The sequence below is a fragment of the Pseudopipra pipra genome, chromosome 16 (assembly GCF_036250125.1).
Source record: "Pseudopipra pipra isolate bDixPip1 chromosome 16, bDixPip1.hap1, whole genome shotgun sequence".
Taxonomy (NCBI): Eukaryota; Metazoa; Chordata; class Aves; order Passeriformes; family Pipridae; genus Pseudopipra; species Pseudopipra pipra.
The window spans coordinates 14,286,891-14,312,963 of record NC_087564.1 but is presented as its reverse complement, the minus strand read 5'-3'; the positions used below and the strand labels follow the sequence as shown (position 1 = coordinate 14,312,963).

General features: G+C 52.8%; 3 protein-coding genes across 3 annotated transcripts; 1 reads left to right on the top strand and 2 right to left on the bottom strand.

The window, feature by feature from the left end:
- Positions 1-270: 270 nt before the first annotated feature.
- DRG2 (developmentally regulated GTP binding protein 2) lies at positions 271-10,967 on the bottom strand. The gene is made up of 13 exons (XM_064673318.1): positions 10,829-10,967; positions 9,296-9,456; positions 8,068-8,157; positions 6,893-6,953; positions 5,726-5,816; positions 5,267-5,339; positions 5,035-5,125; positions 4,758-4,855; positions 3,796-3,872; positions 3,057-3,145; positions 2,154-2,212; positions 1,677-1,730; positions 271-1,587 (listed from the first exon to the last, which is right to left on the bottom strand). Exons 1-13 carry the CDS (start codon positions 10,890-10,892, stop codon positions 1,501-1,503), a joined length of 1,095 nt encoding a protein of 364 aa, XP_064529388.1. The 5' UTR covers positions 10,893-10,967; the 3' UTR covers positions 271-1,500.
- A 2,594-nt stretch (positions 10,968-13,561) lies between these two features.
- GID4 (GID complex subunit 4 homolog) lies at positions 13,562-19,851 on the bottom strand. The gene is made up of 6 exons (XM_064673319.1): positions 19,423-19,851; positions 18,201-18,260; positions 17,234-17,341; positions 16,552-16,653; positions 15,418-15,548; positions 13,562-14,296 (listed from the first exon to the last, which is right to left on the bottom strand). The coding sequence occupies exons 1-6, from the start codon at positions 19,834-19,836 to the stop codon at positions 14,233-14,235; spliced, it is 879 nt and encodes a 292-aa protein (XP_064529389.1). The 5' UTR covers positions 19,837-19,851; the 3' UTR covers positions 13,562-14,232.
- Positions 19,852-19,967: 116 nt separating this feature from the next.
- ATPAF2 (ATP synthase mitochondrial F1 complex assembly factor 2) lies at positions 19,968-25,893 on the top strand. The gene is made up of 8 exons (XM_064673320.1): positions 19,968-20,190; positions 21,550-21,594; positions 21,897-22,042; positions 22,661-22,758; positions 23,471-23,551; positions 23,683-23,795; positions 24,570-24,685; positions 25,282-25,893. Exons 1-8 carry the CDS (start codon positions 20,061-20,063, stop codon positions 25,417-25,419), a joined length of 867 nt encoding a protein of 288 aa, XP_064529390.1. The 5' UTR covers positions 19,968-20,060; the 3' UTR covers positions 25,420-25,893.
- The last annotated feature ends 180 nt before the right edge of the window (positions 25,894-26,073 follow it).

Genomic DNA, 26,073 nt, shown 5'->3' with positions numbered 1-26,073 from the left:
AGCTCGTTCCCCACTCGCTGCCTCTGCATTCAGGGTTTGCTCTGTGCTCCAGCTGTGAACAAAGCCAGGAACAGGGAAGAGGACTTACAGAGTTCAAAGTCACCTTCTTAGCTTGTGTGTATAACATCTATTTATCTCCCATCACCAGCCTCTTGCAGGCACTTGACCTTCTACTCCCCCCTACAAACTCCTGCGACAGCATCCAGGATTCCTCGGGTGGCTGGAGGTAAAACAGAGCGTTAGGAAACACACCAAACCATCCACCCACCGTTCACATGAAATAGCAACTTTTTATTTTCTCAAATAAAATAATCCTTCCATTTCTGCTCCATCAGGTTGTGAGGGGTGGGGAGGAGCAGGGAGGAGGGAGGAGCCCTGCTGAGACAGGTGTCACACCTGTCCTCACAGTTGCTCATCCACATCAGACCGAACCCTTTTCCAACGAAAGAAAATAAAAGCTATTGGCAGCTCTTGATGCCTGAAGGCAAGAGCTGTCCTCTATCAGGCACTCTGAATTATTTAGCAACGGTATTCAATGGAAAAGCATGATTAGAAAAATTCCAGACTTCTGATGAACAATATCCAGACAAGCAACAATGTTTAACAGGGCTGGCGTAAAACCCCATGGCATGGGATGGTACCTTGAGCTCCAAAGAGCTGTGACTGGAATTCAGGGGCATGGTTAAGAAGAACTCCAGCTTGGGGACTAACAGGCAGGACAACTCCTGCCCAACAGAGGAGGAAGCTCCCAGGGCAGCTCCTCGACGAGTGATATGCCAGAAGTGAATCCTCACTGCAGACTGTGGCTCTTGGATCGTACCCTGCTGCAGTTTGGCCAAGATAATCGTTCATTAACAGTTTAATCTCTCATCTCTCAGTACCAGTTGGACCAGGATGTCCTACAAACCCCACTGCAGGGCTAAGAGAGGCACAGAGTGCCAGGTTTTAATGTTAATTGAGGTGGGACCGTTATAAATTGGGGCTGTCTCGGCTGCAGATGTGTCCAAGGAGCAGGGGAGGGAGAACTTGAATTCTGTTTCAGATCAATGCTTAAATTAAGTGAATGGATGAGCAGCAAAGCATCAGCAATGTTCTCTCAGTCCAAAGCACAGGGCCAGATTGGTTGACACCAACCCAAACACTTTCCTAGGGAGGTGAGCACGTGGATCCCTGTGCAAACCCTACAAGAGGAAGGACACTGCTGGATGTGGGAACTGTGTCCTAGAAGAACTGGCTCCCTTTTAATTTTTAAGGAACATTACTTGGCCTGAAACACTGTGAGATGGAAACCCATCTTCCCCATCCCCACCTGCAAGCACAGTAGCCTTGTTTTCTGCCTTCTTCCAAGAGAAGGAGCTTCACAGAAGCTTTCTTGGCTGTGGAACACGTCTCCCTTTTCCTTTTTCTTTATTTTTTCTTTTTTTATGTGTGTGTGTTTTGTTTTGTTTCTATGTCAGTTCCAATTGCAGTGATTAAAGACAAGGCCAGGCACCAGCAGAGTTACTTCTTCACGATCTGAATGACATCCTCATGCTCCATCATATGGGTTAAGCCCACTCTTTGAGGGCTGTACTTTGTGCTTGTCCCCTTTAAAGCAAAAAGTGAGGAAAAGGATTAGGAGAAGCCCAGTCAGAGACACCTGAGGACAGGAATTCCATTAGCTGTCAAACACTTACCCACACCAAGGCATATTTGAACTGGCTGGCTAATGATCTGTGAATCCGATGGCACTACAAGACAGACAGGCAGAAGGTGAAGTATTTAGTGGCATCTCTTTGCAAACAACTTTTTCAATATTCAGGAACTAAAAGACATGAAGGTCTGTGTCAGAAATTACAATAATGACTTTAAGAGCCAGTTAACAGCACTTGAAACAATACAGAACAGACACAGGAATCACTAGCCCACAAAAATCCCCCTTCCACTGCTTCCATGTGCTTTTCACTGGGCTGCTTTCAATAATTATTGTTTAAACCTTGCACAGCAGCTGTGAAAGAAACCTGAGGCAGATAAAAATCAATCAAGGTAACAAAAGGAGAAGCCCAACTAAACGCTGACAGGTCCTGAGCTTTATGAAGCACAAATCACAGCAGGTCCAAGAGGAACCTGTGCCTTCTGCACACAGGGAAATGTAAAACATGCAGAAAAATTACCACATGCTCCACAGAGGCCCCTTTCCGTAGAATAATGGCATCTGTAAAGTCTGGTCTCTCTGTGGAGAAGCAGAAGGGAGGGAAAAAAGCATGGGATTTTCATCAAGTGTGTTCTAATATGCTGACTATCTCACATCATCCTGCACTTACTACTCCCAAATTCCTCCTCCCTGCTCCCACACTGAACAGGTATCCAGTGGCTGAAAGCATCAAATCAGTTCTCCACTACCCTCAAGTGCAGTTCCCCACACCACAGCCAGCAGCTTCCTCACAGCCCACCTGATCCAACTCCATCCCAGACACTTGACTTACGACAAACAAAACCACCCAAAGCAGAACACACCTGCTCAAGGAAAACCAAACTCCCCCAGATTTCAATGCTTAGCAAGCTCAGAGAAAGTTCCTTCATCTCCCCATATCCACCCAAGTTCAGCTGTTCACAGTCAACCTGGAACAGGTTATAGATGGGCCTTTATCAGTGGGAGAAGCTATAAGGAGGTTATAAAGCAAAAGGAGGATCAAAGGCACTGCCAAGGGCATGGGAATCATCAAACTACTTGCAGTAGGAACAGGAAACTTCTGGGTTGTGATGGGCTGAACTGTTCATCACAGCGTGCATAACAAGGAAGAAAGCTGTGAACTTGCACACTTTATTTCCTTGTATCATCATGCAAAGACTTATTAAAATTCAGCTCTTGTAAGACAGAATAGGAGGGCTGTAGGGGGATCCACACATGGCAGGATTAGATGGAGCAGAAAGCTCTTCTCAAGAGCTGAAAGCTGGTGAGGGAGAGCATAATTCCAGCATTTCCAAGGCACAAGCCCTGCTGGCAGCCTGTCTTTCTTTGATGAGTAGCAGCCTTTGTGCTTTTCAAACTTTCTGTTCAGCTCATGGTCACTTACGTCCTCGTTTCTTGGTATAGATGCAGGTAAGTGCCAGGTATTCCCAGAGCTTTTCCAGCAAGTAATCCAGGTTCAGTTTCATGCCACAGCTGCAAAACACCAGGAACATCTGTTGTGATTTAGAAATCCAGGAGAACAAGGTGAACTGTCTTATCAAAGTGCTGGGGAATGAGGGAAGAGTCTTTAATGAGGCCAGGAAAGGAAAAACACAAGGTGAAATGGCCTTAAGCTGAAGGAGGGCAAGGTTAGAGTAGATACTAGGAAGAAATTCCTTACTGTGAGGGTGGAGAGCCCTGGCACAGGTTGCCCAGAGAAGCTGTGGCTGCCCCATCCCTGGAAGTGTCCAAGGCCAGGCTGGACGGGGCTTGGGGCAACCTGGGATAGTGGAAGGTGTCCCTGCCCATGGCAGGGGGTGGGACAGGATGGGCTTTAACCCAAACCATTCCATGATTCTATGAAATAAAACAGGCTTCCAGAAGGGTGAGCAGCTTTGAAGCAGAAAAGCTCCATCAGAAATATCAGCACTTCTAAAGAAACAAGCTAGACTGGAGACAGCATGGAGAAGCCAAGCTGCCTGCCTCTCCAGGGGAAGAAAGTCTGGAAAAATCTGCACAGCAACACTGCTTCTCACCCCAGCAGCCCTGGGAGAAGCCACTTTCTGGGAGAAGCTGGAGGAAGGGGTGTGAAATGACCCAGCACACCATGAGACCAGCACAAAAGGCAGTGTGACAGCTCCTACCTGATGACAACACTGTGGGGCCTCCGAGCAAGACGATCCACTTCCTCCATGGATATCTGGTCAATCTTGTTATAAACCTAAACCAAAGGGAAAACAACACAGCCCTTAGGAAGGCAGTTCAGCAACACTATAACACATGCACATGTAGGTATAACAAGGTAGTTCCAGCACCTGAAACAGAAATGCAGATCCTATCAGAGGATAAGCCAAGGCTCTCAGTAAAACCAACAGTTAAAATTCAGAAGCCTGAATATGATTTTTGGCCTTTTAAAATTCTCCCTTTGGGATGACTTGGAACATATTCTCCCGTGGTTTTTATTTCATACAGACCCAGTGGCTACAAACAGAGCCGTTAAGGGAACTCTGGCACACAAGGGACCAGCAGTGGAAAGCCAAGCACGGAGCTGGCAGCAGGGGAATTGGAAGTTCCACACGTGGGATCAAACTCCCAGCACCAGGACTGGCAGCTCCGCTGCTCCAGGGCAGCATCAGCCACAAGAGGGCCCAAGGAACACACACAGTACGGCTGCATATCCAAAGCTTATAAAAAAACTCCCCGTTGAGCCATTTTCCACCTCTTAAACCTCAAATTGTTATTGTTTTAGGAGCCAGGAACAAGGGCATGGAGTGATAGGACCCAGGGGAATGGCTTTACACTGAGAGGGCAGGGTCAGATGGAATAATAGGAAGAAATTCTTCCCTGTGAGGGTGGGGAGGCCCTGGCACAGGTTGACCAGAAAAGCTGTGGCTGCCCCATCCCTGGAAGTGTCCAAGGCCAGGTTGGACGGGGCTTGGAGCAACCTGGGATAGTGAAAGGTGTCCCTACCCATGGCAGGGGGGTGGAACAAGATGAGCTTTAAGGTCCCTTCCAACCCAAACCATGCTATGATTCTGTGAAGATCCAATGTTTCTTCTGGCAGAGAAAGGAGATGCTGGATGTAACAGAAGCCCAGAATACTCACATAGAGGCAAGGCATGTAGACCCTGTTGCCTACAATCACATCAATGAACTCATCAGGGGAACAATCCTCTCTGAACAGGACCTCAGCATTGAAGATTTCTGAGGTGAACATTGTCAAGGCCCAAATCCCAACACAATTCTGCAACCACTGCGAGCCCCAGGCTGAGCTCCCTCGGGAGAACCAGCACCAAAGTGATACCAAGGCTATCCCACAGCAGGAACCATTGGAATCGTGACCTGCTGATGGCTGAAGGGTCTCCTGCTTCAGGAAAGGATACTGTATTCATGGAGGATGAGCTGCACCAGCTTCTCGGAGCACTGAGTCAACGTGACAGTGGAGTTGAAGGAGATGCCTCCACCCTTCTTGGGCTACAGGAGGCAATGAAGCAACATGAGAATATTCTGCAAAATCATCAGCCCCCCTCAGCCTGTGCAACATGAGGGGCAGCACACAGTGAGCTGGCCTTTGAGCAGGCAGCCAGACACCTGCAGGAGCTCAAGAAGTCTCACCTTGAAGTAGATATTTGGTTTGCTTTTGTTCAGCCGGATTCCTACAGATTCCAGTTCTTTCTCCAGCAGGGCCCTGCAGGGACACTGCATGTCAGTACCTGTGAGGCTGAGCGTGGCCAGGTGACACCCAGACCTTTCCTCTTTCACTTCTGTGTTGAGACAGCCCTGCCAAAAGTTTTCACTACAACCTAAAACCCACCTAATGCAGGCCAGAGCCTGTGGTGGAGATCCTGGTTGATATTCCCAACTCTGACAGCCATCCTGTGGGAATGATCCTTCAGCTGAGAACCTAAGCCAGTCAGCTATGATGCTTCTCATAGAGTACAACCTCCATCTCATATCTAATAGCTTAAGCACTCATTCCCCAAGTGCTCTCTACAACCCCTCAGGGAGCTGTGGCACATTTCCTGGGCACATGGGAAGCCCTAAGCCCACCCCCCTTGCCCAGCACACACTCACCTCTGCACCTCCCCCTTGGTGGCATCCAGCATCATGATAACAACATCTGCTGTCCTGGCAACAGCAATCACCTGCCGACCTCTGCCCTTCCCTGGGGAAACAGCAGGTGGATGTGCATCAGCAAGAGGAAACAGCCATGAGTTCCATGACAGATGGGGACTCCTGCCCTGTGCAGCAGCTTGGAAGCAATGAAAAGGGTCCTGCAGGGCTGCCCTGTCTGCAGTCAATTGCTGGGGGCCCTGGCCCAGGCAGCACAGAGCTCACCCACAACAGGGGCATGGGCCTGGGACACCTGTGCAGAGGGGTTACACTTTCTGGTTAAAAAGGAAAGAGATCTTATTAACCAGGCCATGCTCCTTCAAAAAGAAACCATTAGGAGATCTTCTAAAGTTTCCTAAGGCATCTTCTGGCACTGATCTCTTCTCTCTGGTGACCAGTGACCAGACTCGAGAGAACAGCTCCCCCTGTGTCAGGGCAGGTTTAGGTTGGATCTCAGGAAAAGGTTCTTCCCCCAGAGGCTGGTTGGGCACTGACCAGGCTCCCCACGGCAGTGGGCACAGCCCCAAGGCTGCCAGAGCTCCAGGAGTGTTTGGACAATGCTCTCAGGGACAGGGTGGGATTGTTGGGGTGTCCTGTGCAGGGCCAGGAGCTGGACTGGATGGTCCTCGTGGGTCCCTCCCAACTCAGGATATTCCATGACTCTATGATTTCCTAAGCTGTCTTCAGACGTGCCCAGGCAATCAGGACAATGACAATGCAGAGAGACAAAGTCAATATCTCTTCCCAGAATCAGGAGTCATGGGAGGACTGGCAAGAATTCAGGGAATTAGTCAAATGAGGTTACTGTTTAGCTGCAATTCCCCCCTCCACCTCTCCAGCATCTTTCTTTAGATTTCCTCAGTACTGGAAAACAGATGAGCCAGATAACACCCAGGCAAGGAGGTGAGAAGTGACTGGCTGGCTTTTGGCTCCCACCTCCTTCTGCTACATATAGACCCTTATGTCAGCTCAGGGATAGGAATTGTGCCTCACGTAGGATCAAGGACTCTAAGATTTGGAAAGCCAATGTGGGAACTCTTGGCCCAGGAAATCTGCGAATGCCTGAGACACCCAGGGGCACTGCTGAGGGCAAAGCCCTCCTTTCCATGAACACAGAGATGGGCTAACCTTGTGCTGCTCCTTCAATGATTCCAGGCAGATCCAGCAGCTGAATATTGGCTCCTTTGTACTGAAAAGGAAACAGAAGGATGGGAAGTTGAAAGTTTTTTGCAGGGCACCTGAGCTGCCTTGAAAGCCCCAAGCACATGCTGGGGTCCGAATCCTGTAGAGAGTGGAACTGGATGGAGCTGGCAGAGCAGGGGAACTCTGCACAAAGCTGATATCTCTGTTCTGAGGCAACTTCCAGAGCATTGCTCCACTATCCCAGCTGTGCTCAGTGCACACAGCTGTATGTGAGGTTCTGATCCCCTAAAGCCTCCCGTGACTGCAGATGGACAAAGCACCAGGAAAAGAGCATTGCAGTCATGTTATCCTGAGCTGGTGAAGAGGAAAGGAAAGGAAAAACAGCCCTTACTTTCTTGGTCTAATGAGAAAAGTCAGTAATGAGCAAGTGCCACATCTCCTACTGTGATGGTTCAGAACTATTCAGGTGTGTTGCAGGTCTTACAATACCAGGAGAAACACAGGAGGTTCCCATTCCTCAGATCTGCAGGGCACTGGCTTTCAGCTCACAGCTGTGCTTGGATGTTACACTATTTATGTCCCTTTGCACACCAATACAGCTACTTTCATTATTTAACTCCCCTTTCCATCCTGACCCAGATTTCCTCGCTACTCTTGGACACTTTTCAGTTTGATATCCTTTATTATTTGCTTTACTGATGGATGCTTAGGCCACTACTAACAAAACTCCTCAAGGACAGGAGGAGCTGCATTTTGTTTCAGAATTGACCACAGTACAGATTGCCTCTTTTAAAGTTTCATTAAAAACAAATCTGTCAAGGTTTGCAGCCATCTGGTCACTGGCACCGACAGCAGTTATACAAACTTCAGTTGAGCGCTGTTGTATTGCTCTGGTCAGTCAAACAGCAGCACACAAATCTTGATCAGGCAGTCAATCCTGAAGAGTTATGGAGTTTAGGGAAGAGCTAAGTCAGCACTGCAGGCTGCAGAAGCCCTGAAACCCCAAGCACTCAAGATCTCCCAAAGCTTAAAGTGAAATTCAGCACAGACCTTTGGATGTCTCTGCTCCTTAGTGGCACACATAGAACTGGTGCAAACACACGTTCACATACCTGGTTTTCCAAACACTACTATGCCAAAGGGAGGAGAATCCCACTTACCTCTATGACTCCTGGGATACAGGTCAGTGTGGTGAACTCGTACGACGCAGCTTCGCTGGCGGTTGAGGTCATTAAACTCAAAAACGTGGACTGAAAGGCAAGAGATCACCACCACTAGAGACAGGCAAGTGACAAGGCAAAACAAGTGACACCAAAGGGCTCCTCAGCCTGTGGGAATTATGGCTGTTCCAAGGGAGTGAGGTGGTGACACTGTCACAGAACAGAAATAAATCCTGTACTCCCCCCCCTCTCTCCTCAGCAGTGGTGGGGCTGGGCAAGAGCAAGTCTCAGGCCGTTACCTCAGAGAATATCCTGAGTTGGAAGGGACCCATCAGGATCATCAAAGTCTAATTCCTTGTCCTGCCCCAAGAATCCCACCCTGTGATTCTCCACACAGATTAAGGAATGTTTCCCTAGCTCCAACTTTCAGCTCCCAGAGTACAAAAACCTCCTCTGAATTAATGGCAAGAAGGTCAAAGATGAAGAAAACATGGATATCAGGTTGCCCAGAGAGGCTGTGGCTGGCCCATCCCTGCAAGTGTCCAAGGCCAGGGAATTGGAGCAAACTGGGAGAGTGGAAGGCATCCCTGCCCATGGCAGGGGATGGAACAAGACCATGGAATCATGGAAAGAGTTTGGGTTGGAAGGGACCTTAAAGCTCATCTCATTCCAACCCCCTTTCCATGGGCAGGGACACCTTCCACTATCCCAGGTTGCTCCAAGCCCTGTCCAGCCTGGCCTTGGACAGTTGGATGGGGCAACCACAGCTTCCCTGGGCAACCTGTGCCAGGGCCTCTCCACCCTCCCAGGGAAGGATTTCCTCTCTATGTCTAACCTAAATTTCTCTTCTTTCAGTCTGAACCCATTCCCTTGTCCTGTCACTACAGTTCCTGATGAACAGTCCCTCACCAGCTTCCCTGGAGTCCTTTCAGATCTCCACACAACCTTCCCTCCTCAGGCTGAACATGCCCAGCTCTCTCAGCCTGTCTCCATAGCAGAGGTGCTCTAGTCCCCTTATCAACTTTGTGGCCTCCTCTGGACTTGCTCCAACAGCTCCATGTCCTCCTTAGGTTGGGTGCACCAGACTGCACACAATATTCCAACCGGGATCTCACGGGATGAGCTTTTAAATCCTTCCAACCCAAACCGTTCCTTGGTTCTGTGATTCCAAATCTGCTTTGCAGCCACTGCAAACCACAGGAGCCTGGAAACACAGACCCTGACTGACCTTGCCCACGGAAGGAAACCCGATCAGTGCCACGCGGGCATCTCCCGATTTCATCACATCGAAGCCCTCGCCCTTGGCCGCCGGGGACTTGGAGGGTTCCAGCAGCTGAGCTCTGTACTTGGCAAGCTTCGCCTTCAGCAGCCCCAGGTGGTACTCAGTGGCTGGAATGACACAAACACAGCAGAAAGTTGCTGGTAATTCACTTCTGGAAGTAAGAACCTTCCTAAAAGTAGACGCTGTGGATCTTGGTCAATGCCTTCACCACTGTCGGGCACAACGCTGCCCCCAGGGAGTTCTGTCACCTTTTGGGACACTGGGCATGGAGAGGAAACCTTCCAGGGACTGCACAAAGTCAGAATTGAGGGAAACAGCCAAAAACTTCCCCAAGTGAAAGGAGCCAGGCAAAGGGAGAGCAGGTGCAGGAATGAAGGGCTGAAGGGAGCCAGTTCAGGAGGGAGAGACCACAACGGGAAGAGCCACTCCTGGGAAAAGGCCCCTCCTCACACGTGGTCACATTCAGCTCTCCAAAACCACAAGATTATCTTCCCCTGCTCTTGACAACTTTTAGAGACACATTTAACTCAGAGCTCACATGTGTGGCAGTGCTTTACTGCCTCATTCTTAGCAGAACATCTGAATTCACACCTGATCCAGAAGAAATGAAGGCAGTTGTTTCTCTCTGTAACAGCGAAGGGCATCAAACCAGGAGCTTACAGGTTTAAGTGATTTTTATTTCTACTATTTACTGCAGCCTAAAGCCCCCCCCCCCAGCCTCCAGCAGCAGCTCTGGCAGAATCCGTGGGGGGTTCAGCTCTCCAGGCCCCTCTTTAAATTAAAACATTCAAACACCAGCTCAGGGACCCCCCAGCAACAATTGTGGGGCATGGGACAGGAGAGGGTCCCACCCACTCTCCCTGCCATCCCCAGGGCTCACTCTGCTCCTCAACCTGACCCAGCCCCCAATACCCCCCATCCAGCCCCCTGTGCCCCCAAAGCTTCACAAACCACCCCCATCCTGCCTCTGCCACGGCCCTGACTGACACCTCTTCACATGGACCCCCTTTCAGCCCCCCCATAGCACACAGCCCCATCTTCCCTCGGCCCCCCTTCCAGTCTCCCCACAGCCCCCGGTCACTGCTTTCCCCAGGACCCCCTCCCAGACCCCCATAACTCTCAGTCCTCTCTTCCATTGTATCCCTTCCCAGCCCCCCCATAACCCCCAGCACATCGCACCCCCAGCACCCTCTTCTGGATACTCAGCCCCTCATAACCCTCAGCCCCCCACATCCCCACCCCCTTTCCCCTCCCAGCCCCCCAAACCCCACCTGCTCCCCCAATCCCTCATACCCCCAGCCTCCCATAACCCTTAGCCCTCTCTTCCCCTGGACCCCCTCCCAGCCCCCTCAGCGCCCCCAGTACCCCTCACTCCCCTAACATCCCACCCCCCATCACCCTCACCCTACCTGCCCCCCCGCCCGGGCTGAACCCGCCCGCCGTCCCCGCGGTCCCCGGGCGCCCTCCTGCGCCCCTCACCTTTGTTCTTCTGCGTGCGGGCGATCTCCTTCTCGATCTCCGAGATCTTTTCCAGGATTCCCATGGCGGGCCCCGCTCCGCGCCCGCCGGAAGCGCCGCCAGCCCGGCCCGTCCGTCCCCGTCACGCGTCCGGGCCGGCCCCGCGCCCCGCGCGCTCCGCCCGCGCCCCGCGCCCCGCAACACGCGTTCCGCCCGCCGCCACCGCGAGGGGACCCCGGCGGGTGACACGGGTGGGGGGGACACGGGTGGCAGCGAGAGCGGCCGGGAAATGGGGCTGCGGAGGGAGCTGCTCGTAGGAAATGTCGCAGGAAGCAGGGGGTGTCGAGGGGAGGCCTACGCGGGGCTGCCCCACTCCTGCTCCTCTAATTAAGGTGGATCCTGACAGGAGCTGGAGCCAGGGCAGGGTCGGGCTCTGCTCCCAGGGAACCAGCGAGGAGACAAGAGGAAACCGCCTCCAGGGGAGGTTCAGGTTGGACATCAGCAGGAATTTCTCCATGGAAAGGGTGGTCAGGCATTGGAAGGCACCATCCCCTACCCAGGGAGGTGGTGGAGTCCCCATCCCTGGAGGTGTCCAAGGAAGGACTGGACCTGGCACTCATTGCTCTGGGATGGGGGACAAGGTGGGGATCGGGCACAGGGTTGACTTGATGGTGTTGGAGTTCTTTTCCAATGAAAATAATTCTGTGATCTTGTGAATTGAGGCCACCAGCAGCTGATGGGACTCCTGGAGAAGCCCTCAAGGGAGGAGATAAAGCACAGCAATGCCCTGGAAGCAGGAAGCGCTTTGTTGGACAAACACACATGGACACGGACCCTTTCAATACAGTTCATGTTTAATTTGGACGTTGATCGCTCCACAAAGCACCTCCTCGGCCCCCCCCTCCATCCATCCCACACGGACACCCCTCCGCTCCCACACGGACACCACGCTGCAGCCAGCGCGGGCCAAGAGACACCACCACCTCTCCCAGCCCCAAACACCCCGTTTCTCACCTCTGCCCCCCCAAAATCCACCCCTGGGCCCTTCTCTCTCACCACACCAGGACATACGTAACGTTCCTCCACAGCTCAAACAAGTCAAAGAAAAGGAAAACCAAAGCCAAGGCTCTCAAGGAGGGAAAATCCACACCCTGACAGCCCCTGTGAACCCCTTGGCTCCTCAACCTGCTCTGCACCTGCCACGTGTCAAATCTAGACAGTTCTGGAATTCAGCTGAAATTCCCTTCAGGACGGTGGGAAGGAGACAAGCAGAGAGCAGGATGCTCCTTCCACACCCTTCTCACAACATTATCAAGTCTCAAGGAAAAACCTCAGAGGTTTTGGGATAGTTACACACGTTAAACACTCCCAGGACCCTCCTAACTCAGCTCCTGCCAATGACCAGGGTCAATTCACCTAAACCATGTCAGATATCCAAGTGTCCTGCTGGCACTGACAGCCCTGGGAGCACAGGGACACTGGTGCCACCCCCAATATTGCACAAACAGCTCCAGAGGGCTGGGAAGAGCCCTTGGAGCCAGGTCCCTGCACCCACACAGCACCTGGGAGGAGGCTTCACTCCCACCATGGAGCAGCACCACAGGTTTTCACCCCTAAAACCAGGACATCTCCCAGCACCATCCGTGAGGAAACCCCTCTCCCCAAAAGGGGCTGAGTTCCTCCGAGAGAAGCAGAATAAAACAGGAATGCACTTCCCAACTGCTTTGCCTGCAGCCCCAAATCATCTCCATGCTTCCCTACACGTCCATCTGCAATGGCCAAGGCACCAGCACACACTCCCTGGAAGGGCCAGGTCTCCCCCTTCTCCCCTAAGCACCTCTCTGTGGGGAGAAGGACTAATCCACGGAGCACAGCACGCACGAGGCGGCCGAATTCCGCATCATCTCCCGAGACCAACCCAACCATGCAAAATCCCGACATGGAATAGAGGAAAGGGGCTCACCAAGCCCTGAATCCTTCCTCGTTAAGGCTTAAACAAGCGATTCAACTGCTGCCAAAAAGAAGGAAGTTAATTCAAAAGAAGCAAACCCAAAGCACCTCAGAGGCTTTGCTCCCCTCTCCCGGGCGGAAAATCCGTCCTCGGCACCCACTCGTGCCATGAGCCTGCCTGGCAGGGCTTGGGTTTTAAACCAGCCAGAAAAAGGCAAACTGAACTCTCACAAAAGCCCCTCGGGTGGGACTGACACGGTAAAAACACAACTGAGGCCAAGTTTTAAAGTGTCTTTGAAAAAAAAAAAACCACCCCACACGTCCGTACACACACACACACACACACACACACACACACACTTTGGCACACGGAGCCTTAAGTTGTGTCACTTGGAACATTCAGAGTCAGAGGGAGCTACTGGGAGGGGCTTTTTTTTTTTTTTTTCCTGTTTTGTTATTTTTCCTTGTAAAAAGGTGTCAAGCAGTGGTGGTGAAGCATGAAGGGTGAGGACAAACGCTGAGCGGTGCCAGGGTGACCCTGCTCAGCGCTTGCGCTCCGGTTACGTTCCCAAAGCTTAGCTGGATACATACACGGATATAAAAACACAGACATTCCTGGTTTTCAATGTGAAAACGGTAACATGGAATCGAGTACTTGTGCATTTGCCATAGGGTCCTTTGGAAAAGGAACCATAAAAATAGATATATATTTTTTTAATAAAAGTCTTTTTTTTTTTTGTCCTTTTTTTTTTTTGTCTTTTTTTTCTTTTACCCTTAAGTAAAGAGCAAATATACACCTACAAGCAGAGTTCAGATCCACTTTACTGAGAGCCTGGAAGTCCGTACATCAAATTTAATTCCCAGTGGCGTATCCAGACATGGGAACAGCTCCCAGCTCCAAAGGGCCGGTGTTCCTGGCAGATCTGCAGCTCTGGCTAACCTTGTTAGCCAGCAAAGCCTCATTCCAGCCTTACCTCAGCCAACACTCCCCAACAGACTCCACAGCTGAGCCTCACACCCAGGACCCGGCTCTGGGAGCATTAGAGCTGGAAAGCTGGGCAACAAACCCAAATCCCAGCAATTTCAATCCACATCAGGATGTAACAAGAAAAATATAAGCCCTGAGCTTACATTTCCTTATTACTCAGCAGCCAGAGCACTGATTCCAGCTACTGAGAAACAGCTTCCAGAGGAGAGCTGGGAGGAACTTCAGTGACAGAGAAACGAGCTGTGCAACAAGAAAGTGCATTAAAGTAGCTTAAAACCAGAGTAAAGATCAAATGGCCACTCGACAGGAGGGAGAATCAAGCTCCAGCAGCTCCTCAGGCTGGGTGAGTTAACATCCAGGCTCTCTCTGGCAAGTCCAAGGGGCAGGAGAGAAGAGTGCATTCCCGTGCTCCCACAGGGACACAGTTCTCCTGGCAGGCCATGCTCTCCTGCCCGGTTTGCTTCTGGGTGGTATCAGATCCGGACTGTCATCGGAATTCATAGATAGGAGCACTGTGCTCAGGAACATGAGTTAAATTCAATGACTGATACCTGGGAGAGAAAGAAAACATCGAGAAGAGGATTACAGGGAGCTCCTGCTGGCTCTTCTCTCTCCCTTTACAGTCTCAGAGGTGTTCAGGCATCCAACACCCACTTCCCACAGTGCCAAAATCCCATCAGGACTCCTCATCACTCTGTACAACTCCCTGACAGGAGGTTGGAGCCAAGTGGGGGTTGGTCTCTTGATAGGACAAGGAAAAATGGCTTCAAGTTGTGCCAGAAGAGGTTTGGGTTGGATATTAGGGAAAAAATACTTCACTGAAAGAGTGGTTAAGCCCTGGAACGGGCTGCCCAGGGAAGTGGTGGAGTCACCATCCCTGGAAGTGTTCAGAAAACAGGCAGACTTGCCACTTAGGGTTTAGTGGGAATGGGGGGATTTGGTCAAAGGGGGGATTTGGACTCAGTTTTGGAGGTATTTTCCAACCTTAATGATTCCATGATTCCCACGCTGGTGCCTCTGAGCCACCAGCAGCCAGGCAGTGTTCCAGGTGGGCTGCCTGTGGTGGGGTTTCTTTGGACACTCTTTGAAACTCAACAACTTTCATGTTCAAACAGTGTTTGCTACAAGTGCAAATTACACTTGAGTCTTTCAAAGCTCAGCTTGAGGGGATGTGTCTCAAAGTCTCCTGGTTCCTTCCCTCCCCCTGAGAGCTTCACTTGCTGCTCAGGACAACGATCCAAGGGAAAAGAGCTCTCCAACAAAACCCCCACCAATTAGCCTTGACTGTTCCTTTGTCTTACAGCAACACCCCAAGGACCTCGGAATAGAAAGCCCTGGTCTGACAGGATTTCTGCCTGAAGGGAACAACCAAGCTGTTACATGTGAGAAAGCACCAAATTTCCTCTCAAAGCTCCCCTGACATCCTCTCCAGACTCTGTACCTCCCCCTCCTCCACCCTGCCAGCCCAAATTTCCCCCCCTGTGCCAAAAGGGCAGCACTTCATACCACACCAATGGGCTGCCCCAAGCTCAGGCCAAGCACAGCCCACACCCCTCCCTTCTGCCCTGAGGTCCAGCCTGAACCTCCTGCCTGGACATTCCCAAGGCTGTGGATGAGCAGGACAGGACTCACAGCTTGGTTTGAGTCCTCAGGAGGCAGGAAGCTTCCTTACCATTCTGAACTCCTATGGTAGTAATAGCCCTCTATAGATGCTGCTGACTTCTGGAAGCAGATGTAATAGAAACCAGCAAAGGAAGCACCACTGATGTCCTTGATGGTGTGATCTGGGACTAGGAACTGCTCCTGCACACGAAACAGGCTGCATTTTAAAATGTTGGTCAAGTATAGCCCCACCCCACCCCAATCTGCCCTCCCAAACCAAATATTGGCACCCACTAACATGAAGACATTCCTGGCTGAGCACTCCCTGCACTTGCAACAGCCCAGATCAGAGACCAGAGTGTCCCTTCACCACCTGCCACCACAGGCATCTCACAGGGAAGTAGATAACTGAGAGCAGAACCAGTTTTAAGAGTACAGGATACCAGTTTCAGTTCAACACCTGCCCCTTGTGAACCAGAAGCCAATTGCAAAATCAGGAATCAGAGCCTGAGAAAGAAGGGAAGGCTCCAGGGAGATCTTACTGCAGCCTTTCAAAACTTGTGAGGGCTTGTGAAAAAGCTGGAGAGAGACATTTACCAGGGCATGGAGGGACAGGACAAGGGGGAATGGCTTCACACCGACAGAGGGGAAATTTAGATTAAATACTAGGAAGAAATTCTTCCCTGTGAGGGTGGTGAGGCCCTGGCACAGGTTGCCCAGAGAAGCTGGGGCTGCCCCATCCCTGGAAGTGTCCAAGGCCAGGTTGGAGAGGGCTTGGAGCAACCTGGTCTAATGGAAGGTGTCCCTGGGTTGAACCAGATGAGCTTTATGTTCCTTCCAACCCAACCCATTCTGTGGTGACTCTCTGATGATCCCAGCTGACGAACAGAGGTGCAGAGTGGCCACTCTACATCAAACACACACAGGCCCCACACCGTGGCTGGAGAAACCAATTCTCTCATCCTCTGAACCACCACCAAGCAAGATTTTCCTGTTGTGTTTTTAGCCATGACTGCAGCCCTTAAGGACACAATTAGCTGGCTAGACACGAGTCACACTGCATCTTGCAAGTACAGTGGGTTTTGGGGTTGGCAGGGTGAGATCCTTCATTAAATCATCATAGCTGAAAAAGCTTTCAGGCACCACAAGCCTCTGCCAGTGGCTTGCAAGCAGCTCATCAGAGAAGGAGACACGCAGAGTTTACCTTCCATCTCATGAAGACATAGTCTCCATTTTTCAGATCTTCATAATCAAAGTCATCAGAGTTAAATGTTTTTGCATACTGGTAAAAAGCCTGGAACTTTCCCTGAAACAAAAATGAAGAAAAAACCAAAACAAAACAGGCTGCTTATTCCAGGACTAGAGCTCTAATGCCAGCTGTTGTTTAGGAGGGAAAAACTACTGACACCCACAGCCATATCCAGGCTAGCTAGAGAAGCTCCTACACTTCCAGAGGAAAATATTTTGACAGAAGCATAATAAACACCAAAGCCTGACAAACAACAGCAAGGTCATGGCTGCTGTGGCCCCAGAGCACAACATCAACAACACCCTGCCCTGAGCAGACAGAGAGGTACCAACTGCCAGAGGGATCCCTCTCCCCTTCTCCATTCCATTTTTTCTTCCAAAATAAGGAGTGTGTTCTCTTAGGGGGTCAAGAGATGGGGATTGCTCCTGCTCCCTTCTAACCCCAGGGCCAGCAAGTGCAAAACAAGATGTCCCCTCCCTCATCACAGATCACAGCTTGCTGAAGTGACTTCCCAGTCGGGGAAGAAGGGAAACACCCAAAAAGGAGAGTTTTCCAAGCATTTCTGACAGCTCTTCCACGGGCACACTTCTCCTCCAAAGCAGCTGCCCAGACCCACACGTATCCCAGATTTATTTACCCAGTGTTTACGATCCACATCTTCATCAGCGTCCCACTTGCGCGTTAGGAACGGGTGTTTCTTACTGATTATCTCGCCTTCAAAGAACGTGGTGAGGGTTGGGTACTCCTGGGAGAGAAGAGAGACACAGGTGGGGTCAGAACTGTCACCTACAGACACAAACCCAAACGCAGACAGAGCTCCATGGACTCAGCAAAAAGCATCTCACAGCAACAGTTCTGGGAAATCCAAGGTCCCTCCTGCCCCACACCTCTCCAAGGTTGACTCCTCCACAGCCACAGCCTCCAACCTCTTATTCCAGCCCTTCTCTGCCTCTCTCTTTGCTTCATAAGGCCAGAAGGAGCCATGTCAGAGCTGAAATGCAGGGAAAAGTCTGGAGCAGCTGAGGGAGCTGGGGGGACTCAGCCTGGAGAAAAGGAGGCTCAGGGGGGACCTTCTCACTCTCTGCAACTCCCTGACAGGAGAGGGGAGCCAGGTAGGGGTCAGGCTCTGCTCCCAGGGAACACGGGACAGGACAAGAAGAAATGCCCTCAAGTTGTGCCAAGGGAGATTCAGGTTGGATATTAGGAAAAATTTCTTCACTGACAGCATGGTCAGGCATTGGCAGAGCTGCCCAGAGCAGTGGTGGAATCACCACCCCTGAAAGTGTTCAAAAAACGTGTGGATGTGGCACCTGGGGACCTGGTTTGGTGGTAACATGGCAGTGCTGGATTAATAGTTGGACTGGATGATCTTAGAGGGCTTTTCCAACCTCAATGATCCTTTGAAGCTCCCAGCTGGACAATCACCAGTGACATTTACAGCCAGCACCACTCCCCAGTGGATACCCCATGATCAAATCCACAACATACTCAATCCCTCCACTTCCCACTTCTGGCAGCAGCTTCTCCTACCCCACCAAGAAAAAAAAAAAAAAAGAGAGCCTTTAAACAGCACTTTTTTGTGGTGTTTTGCAGTTAACACTCACCTCTGTAAGGCCTTTAATCTTCAAGTATCCACAGAGATAGGAGTTTTCCATATCCACATGCTAGAAAAGAGTGCAAAGTCCAACCATAAAAATAGGCATGAAGGTACATGGTTGATCCAAAGCAGCTTCTAACCCTATCAAGGATAATTTCAGCTTCAGCTGGTACAGCTGCCAGCCCTTTCCCACACCGAGAACCACCTGGAAAGGTCATTTACAGGTGCCCAGCTCACCTCTGACAGCTTCTACATCCCAGGCCTGTTTCCAAGGCAGCACCCTCTGCCCAGAAGTCTCCAGCAGGAAGCAAACCCCACTTTCCAGCCGGAAGGAATCCAACCCACAGTGTTCTCCAAGCAAAAGCATCCCCGGCAGAATCACCCACACACCCACAGCACTTTGCAGGAGGCCCTTCTCCTAAATCTAAAGCTTTTATGCCACCTGTGTTAGGAGTTATCAGGCTGCATCTCTCTGCTCTTTCTGTGCAGAAGCCAGGCAAGGCCTTGCCTGCTCCAAGCACCTCTAAAACCAGGGGATTTTCCAAGCTTTTCCCTGGCATCTCCAGGGATGTGAGTTATTCAGGGAGTGAGTTATTCAGAGAAGTGCAAGCCTCAGCTGTGAGAAGATGGATCTTCCCCACCTGTGATCAAAGACCGGTGACGTTTCCCTGTGCTCAGCACGGGCAGAACTGGCAGCCCCCCTTCTCCTCAGCTGACACTGGCAAAACCAGCCGCATTTTCGGCACAAAAAGCAGCGGTTTTCCAGCACAAAACCCACAGCGTTTCTAGCACAGGGTGCGTGCAGCAGAGCCCAGCAGCCACGGGATACCCCCCAGCACAGCGAAACACCCCCCCCCCACCACCACTAGGAACGTGGGGGAGAATTACACATAAACGCGGCCCAGCGGGCATCAAGGAAGCATTTAGGCCGGGAAAGACCCCTCTGAGATCGAGCCCAAACCGCCAGACTTCCCTTAAAACACCGCCAGGGATGGCGACTCCGCCACCTCCCTGGGCACCCCCTTATGATGTTTAACGATGTTTAATGAAGAAACTGGCGATGATACCGAAAGGATGGGGGTGATGCGGGTGCTGTCGCAAGGGGCCGGCGGGGCGGGAACGGCCACCGCGGGCCTGAGGCGAGCGGGTCCCCCGCTCGCCTCAGGCCCGCGGTGGCCGTTCCCGCCCCGCCAGGGCTCGTCTCGCCACGCCACGCCACCCCCCCTCACCTGCATGACGACCTCCACCTCATAAGCGTTGCCTTTGCTGCGCTGCTGCCCGCGGAACTTGGCGCCGCTGTACAGCAGCGAGGTGGCCACCCCGGGCTGCGCCGTGTTGATGGGGGGCGGCGGCACCAGGCTGCTGGCGGCCGCTCCCCCGCCGGTGGCCGGCGAGGAGGAGGAGGAGGAGGACGAGGAGGACGACGACGACGATGACGAGCCGCCTCCAGCCCCTCCGGCGCGACGCCTCTCGCTCCGGACAGGCATCTCGGGGGGGTCCCCGGGCGCCAGCGTGGCCGGGGCCGGGGCGCGGCCCGGGGCGGGGAGGGGGGAGCACCGCCCGCTCGGCTCCGCTCCGCTCTCCCTCACGCCGAGGCCGCCGCTGGGTCGGGGCCTCCCGGCAGCGCCTCCGCGCGCTCCCATTGGCCCCCGCGCGCTGCGCGCCGATTGGTCGCGGGCGCCGCCGCCGCGGCACCGATTGGTTGAGGGCGGTGCTGCGGCGGCGCCGATTGGTTGCGAGGCCGCGGGGCGCTGGTGGGAAATGTAGTTCGCGGCGGGGATTGGTTGAGGCCGCCGGCAAGATGGCGGCGCCCAGGGAGCGGCGCTGAGCGCGGTCGGGGGGGCGGGTGGTGTGTCCGGCTGTCGCGATGTGGCGCGGGTGTCGCCGGCTGCTGTGGGATCGCTCCCTGCCCATCTGGTTTCCCCGGTTGCCTTCTACCGCTGCCGGGAGCGGCCCGGCGGGGCCATGCGGGCGCCGGGCCTATGCCCCGCCGGGAGGTGAGGGAGCGCCGGGGAGGCTCCAGCCGCCCTTGGGGAAGGGAGGAGCTGCCCAGGGGTCCTCCTGGGTCCCCAGGTCACTCTGGGCCAGGGCAGGGCTGGGATCGGAGCCCTGAGGGCGGGAGGAGAACGGCCCCGCGTGGACCGGGCTCCCCACGGGCGGAGAGCGGTCCCGTGCCGGGGCTCCCCCCGCTCCCTGCTCCGGGCTTTAGGGGGTGTTCCGAGCCGGGGGGTTCGCTGGCAGCACGGGGGAGTCCTCAGTGCACCAGTGTCTCACTCGTGGTTTTGTGTTTTGTTGTTTTCTAGGGATTTTGGGGGGATGGGACCCAGCCGCGGAGGGGGGGCTGTTCAGGCGTGTTCTGGGCCGTGTGTCCCCTCCGCAGATTTTGCTGGAATCGTATGGGTTTGAGGGCAGTAAGATTAGTCTCGTTCTGTCCGAGGTGAGGCTGCAGAGTCGCGGTGACTCACGGCAGGGTTTTGGGAGCCCACTGATGTGCCTCAGGGCTCCTCTGGGGGACACACACACTTCAGTCTGTTTATAGAGCTGTGCCTGTGGCACTTTCTGAGGCCCCAAAACTCACAGGTCGCTGAGCCTGAGCAAATCCTTCCATTTCCCCAGCGGGAACGTGCTTTTTTTAGCCAGGAATAACAGACCTGCAGCCTGACCTGCTTGCTGTGCCCTTCACAAGGCAGGTTTATGGGTTTGGGATTAACAACCTGGTTGCTGTTGTCAAGGGAATGGGTTGTGGATTCTTCCTGCCTTGTGGGAGCGATGTGAGCCTTTGGAATACGTGTAGTCCTGCTCTCAGGTGTTGGGAGTGTGGGCAGCAGTGCTGGTAGGGAAGGAGGCTGCTCCTAAAATGAGACCTGCAGTTCCCTCAGGCTCACCTTGCATGGAGCAGGTGTATTCCCAAGCTGAGTAGCCTGGAGAAGAGGAGACTGAGGGGAGACCTCATGGCAGTTACAAATTCCTCAGGAGAGGAAGAGGAGGGGCAGGCACTGATCTCTGCTCTGTGATGACCAAGGACAGGACCCCAGGGAATGGCCTGGAGTTGTGTCAAGGCAGGTTCAGGTTGGATATTAGGAAAAGGTTCTTCTCCCAGAGGGTGGTTGGGCACTGAACAGGCTCCCCAGGGCAGTGAGCACAGCACCAAGGCTGCCAGAGCTCAAGGAGCATTTGGATGATCCTCTGGGGCACAGGGTGGGACTCTTGGGGATGGTGCTGGGAAGCTGTGGATGAAGGGCCAGGCCACCCTGACAACACCGGGGGCTCTGTCTGTTCTGGGCTGTGATGGGGAGCAAGGGAAGGGGCTGAATCTCCTTTAAGTGCCACCTGAGTGACTCTATTTCTGTCCCCAGAGAGGAAGAGGTTCTACCAGAACGTGAGCATCTCACAAGGAGAAGGTGAGTAGGGCCACAGGATGGTCCCTGGGAGGGATGTCATCACCCCACACCACATCAGCATGGGTCCCACAGTCCAGGCTGTGGGAGGGGGGTGTTTGTCACCAGCTGCTCTGCCCCTTCCTCATCTATGGCAAAGCCACGTGGTGGGAAACAGCTTCCAAGTGGTGGTGGAAAACTTGAGTATTCCTGGTCCCTCATTCCCCCAGCTCCAGCTCTGACTCTGCTCCTGCTGTGGGGTTGTCTGTTGTTCCTTAGTGCCTGCTCCTCTTTGATTCCCCAGGATTTCTACTCTGATTCCCCAGGAGGCTTTGAAATAAACCTGGACCACCGAAAGCTGAAAACGCCCCAGGCCAAGCTCTTCACTGTCCCCAGCGAGGCCTTGGCCATTGCAGTGGCAACAGAGTGGGATTCCCAGAAAGACACCATCAAGTTCTACACAATGCACCTGGTGAGCACAGCAGGGTGGGATGCTGAGACCTCCAAACGGTCTCCAGATGCAGGATGTGGAGGGAGCAGGTTGTCCTGCTCCCAATGACTGGATGTGGCATTCAGTGCTGTGATGTAGTTGACAAGGTGGTGATTGGTCAAAGGTTGGATTTGATGATCTTGGAGGTCTTTTCCAACCTAAGAGATTCTGTGATTCTGTCCTGATGCCCATGGAAACAGGGACAAGAGGTCAGGACTTTCTCTGGGTACCCTGCAATTGTGAGGGTGATTAGATCATGGCTAGGTGCTTGTCTAGGGGGAATCTCTGCCACTGTGGGGCCTTGAGAAGGGGCTGGACAGTGTTATTGGGAATAGTGAGGGACAGGAGGAAATGATGAGCTCTGGAGCAGTCCATGAGCCCTCTTCCTTGCTGCTTAATGGGCTACTCCCAAGAGTTCTGAAATATTCAGAGAAGATTCCTATTACACAAGCCACATTCTGGCCCTGCACTCCCTTTTAGCTGCACCCCTTGGTTCTCCATGTGCCATGAATTCCTCTGCTTCTTCTTGACATTGTACCATGGAAGCCGCTGCCTCTCCAAGCCTTGAATAACAGCAGTTTAAACTGCCTTTATCCCCAGACCACTCTGTGCAACACGGCGCTGGACAATCCCACGCAGCGAAACAAAACACAGCTGATCCGAGCGGCTGTGAAGTTCCTGGAGACAGACACTCTCTGGTACGAGGTGGAGGCCCAGCTGGATTTTGGGAAGGTGGTTGGGGAAAGTGAAGGCAAATGTCTGCTGTAACCTGGTCATGGCAGGGCTCTGATCTGTGCTGGTTTGGGCCCGAGGGTTTGAATTAGTTTAGACCAGTCCTATGTACTCCTGTGCCAGTACAGACACCTCAGACTACTTGTACCAGTAGGAAAATGCCCTTCGTTCTCTAAAGTCCTCGTGGGCTGCAGAACCAAGCCTATTCATGCCCAAGCTCCTGTCTCACAGTCCCAGACTCCACTGGCAGCTGCACACATCCTGGAGGGAGAGTGAGACAGGCCCCTGGCCCTCCCCCATGGCTTTGGTCAGACTGGGAGCAGGGAATGCTGAACTGAGCTGCTGGGCAAGGAAAGGCATGAGTGGCCCCACACAGAGTTCCAGTGGGATTTGTCCCCTCCTCTAACTGCTAAACCTCACTGCATCTTGTGGCTTGAGTGCTACCTGCAATTTTCACTTGGCCAGTTCATTGCTCTGTTTTGCAGTAAGATAGAATTGTCCTTCCTGGAACAACAAAAAGCTCCAAATTTAGGGAAGAGTGGGGGGATTGTTCCCAGTCACTGCTACCTGGGTGGACAGCAGGCCCTTGCTGCTCTTGCTGTGGTCTGGTGGGGTCAGTGTCCTTCCCAGAGGAGTGTCCCAGCCTGGGAGTGACCATCCAGTGTGGTTTTGTCCCAGCTATCGTGTGGAGGAGCCTCCAGCCTTGGCAGAGCTGCAAAAGAACGAATGGGATCCAGTGGTTGACTGGGCTGAGAAAAGGTAAGAGCTCAAAGGTGTTTTTGTCTGATTATGCCCTGCCTTGCTGAGCCCAGGAGCTCTGGTGCTTGTGGCTGCCAGAGCCACAGCTCCACGAGCCCCGGGCTTTTCCAAGGGCTTGGGTGTCATTCCAGGTACAACGTGACAATTGGCTCCTCAACCAGCATCCTGGGGCCCAACATCCCAGCCAGCACCAAGGAGACCTTCATCAGCCATCTGGCATCCTACAACATGTGGGCTTTGCAAGGTGAGCGAGGCTGGGCCGGGAGCTGTCGGCTCAGCCTGGGCCACTGAGGAGGTGGTTCCTCTCCACAGGGCAGGGAGTGTCCATAATGTTTTTCTTCTCCTGCTTAGAGTGTTGAGGTTTATGTTTTAAATCTGCAGGCCAGGCCCTGAGTGTGTTTGTCACGGGCAGGGAGTCTCCCCAGTGCCACTGGTGTTCAGGTGCTGTCCCATAAGCTGGTTGCTCCCTTAGCACAAATAACTTCTTTAATGCCAAACCTTCTAATTATTTAATCCCCAGCTTTGTTACCAGGAAAAGAAATGGGGCTTAGTACTCCAAAGTGCCCACACTGTGCACTGTCCTCACTTTTTCATCCTTATAACCTGCTTGTTCTTGCCTGAACCTGCTGAATGGCACCTAAAAGATAAAGAAACGAAGTGACGTTTGCTCTGCTCAGGACCTGAATGAGCAGCAGGCAGTGAAACCCACAAAAGACACAGAATGCTCAGGCCTGGATGGATATCTCTTCCCTTTGCACAGGGAGGAGGGATTGTGGCAGACTAAAAGGAGGTGGAGTCCAGGGCATGGCCTTTGTCACTGTGGTGGCAGGGCCAGCACAGTGCTCTGTGCCTGCTGTTAAACAACAGATCTGAGTGTCCAGGTGCAGGTGGGAGGATCACTGGCCCTCCCTGAGGGGTTATCACACCCTGTCTGCCTCTTCAGAGTGTGTGAAGATGGTGCTGTAAAGCTGTAGAAAACAGCCATGAATCCTGTTTGTTTTGGGTTATTCCCTTCCAGGTATAGAATTTGTAATCACCCAGCTGAAATCGCTGATCCTGTCCATGGGCCTGATTGACAGGCACATTACAGTAGAGAAAGCTGTGCTTCTGTCTCGCCTGGAGGAAGAATACCAGGTAAATTATGTTACAAAACAGCCCTATAATTCAAATAGCAATAATCTCAGCATGACAAATGCATCCCCCACCACAAATAACTGCCAAGGGAAGTGCCTGCTATAGCAGGAGACGTTCCACTCCACCAGTCTCCACGTCTGAGAGCGTTTGGAGTGTGCTGCTGCAGAGCAACACCATGGGCACAACAGCCCAGAGTGCTCCCAGGGCTGCCAGTTTCTTTTCACAGAACCCAGATGGCTGCTTTTCTCCCTCTCTAATCTGAAGTGCAAAGTTGTGGCTGGCTTCTCTTGCTGTGGGTTATCCAGCCTGGAGGCCTTGGTAGATGCCAAGCTACCAGGCTTGCTGGAAATTAGCCTGGTGTGAAGCTTTCCCTTCCCCAAAAGTGGCTGAAGTTGGGAATCTTTTCATCGTCCTTTTAAGGGGCTTTGCCTCAGACCCCAGTACAGATGGAGCATGTCCTCATCTGGAGATGTCCTTAACCCAGCAGTCGATGATCAGAACGTTTCTGGGGGGTTACCTGTGCTTGACACACAAGGAGGAAGGCTGAAAGTTGCTGAGCAGCTCTGAGTATAGTCCATGTTCCTCCTCTCCTTCAGATTCGGCGCTGGGGCAAGGTGGAGTGGGCCCACGACTACGACCTGTGCGAGCTCCGTGCCCGCACGGCAGCTGGGACTCTCTTTGTTCACCTCTGTTCAGAGAGCTCGACTGTAAAACACAAGCTGTTGCAGGACTGAGGCAGCTGGGCTGGGCACAGGGGAAAATTCCCACCTGGGAATTGCTGGCCTGACCCACTGGATGGTAGGCCAGCACTCCTGCCATCCTGTTTTCCCTGGGATCAGCCTCACGTGCTATGACTTTGTGGGCAATTCCTCACTCGGCCTGCCTGCTGCAGTGCAGTGCCAGCAGTTTGAGCCCGCAAGGAGGAAAGGTCAAGGTGAGCTCCCCCAGGGCAGCAGCTCCATCCATTCCTGGCGTCTGTAACTCATCTGAGGAGCTCCTGTGGAAGAAACAGCTTCCTGGGCAGGGCACGGCACAGACATACCCAGCATATGCCACATGTCTTCATAGCTGCCAGCTCCTGACACACACTTGTTATGGAAATCTGAAAACAGACTCCACTGCATCTGTTGTTCATCCCTCGGCGTGCCTGCCTGCAACACCAGGGTCTCTGTGTTCCATTAAAGGCTCGCCCCTGTGAGGTACCAAAAGCTGTGTGTTTCTTTGTTTAAATCACCAAACCATGGGGTGGGTCCTGAGCTGCCTGACTCTGGGCAGGTGTTGGGATAGCTCCAGGCATTTAAAATCATGGAGCGGAGCACACACTTAACTACTGTGCCAGCCTCTCCATGCAGCTGAGGAGATAGCAAGGAAACAACTGTGCAGTCCTG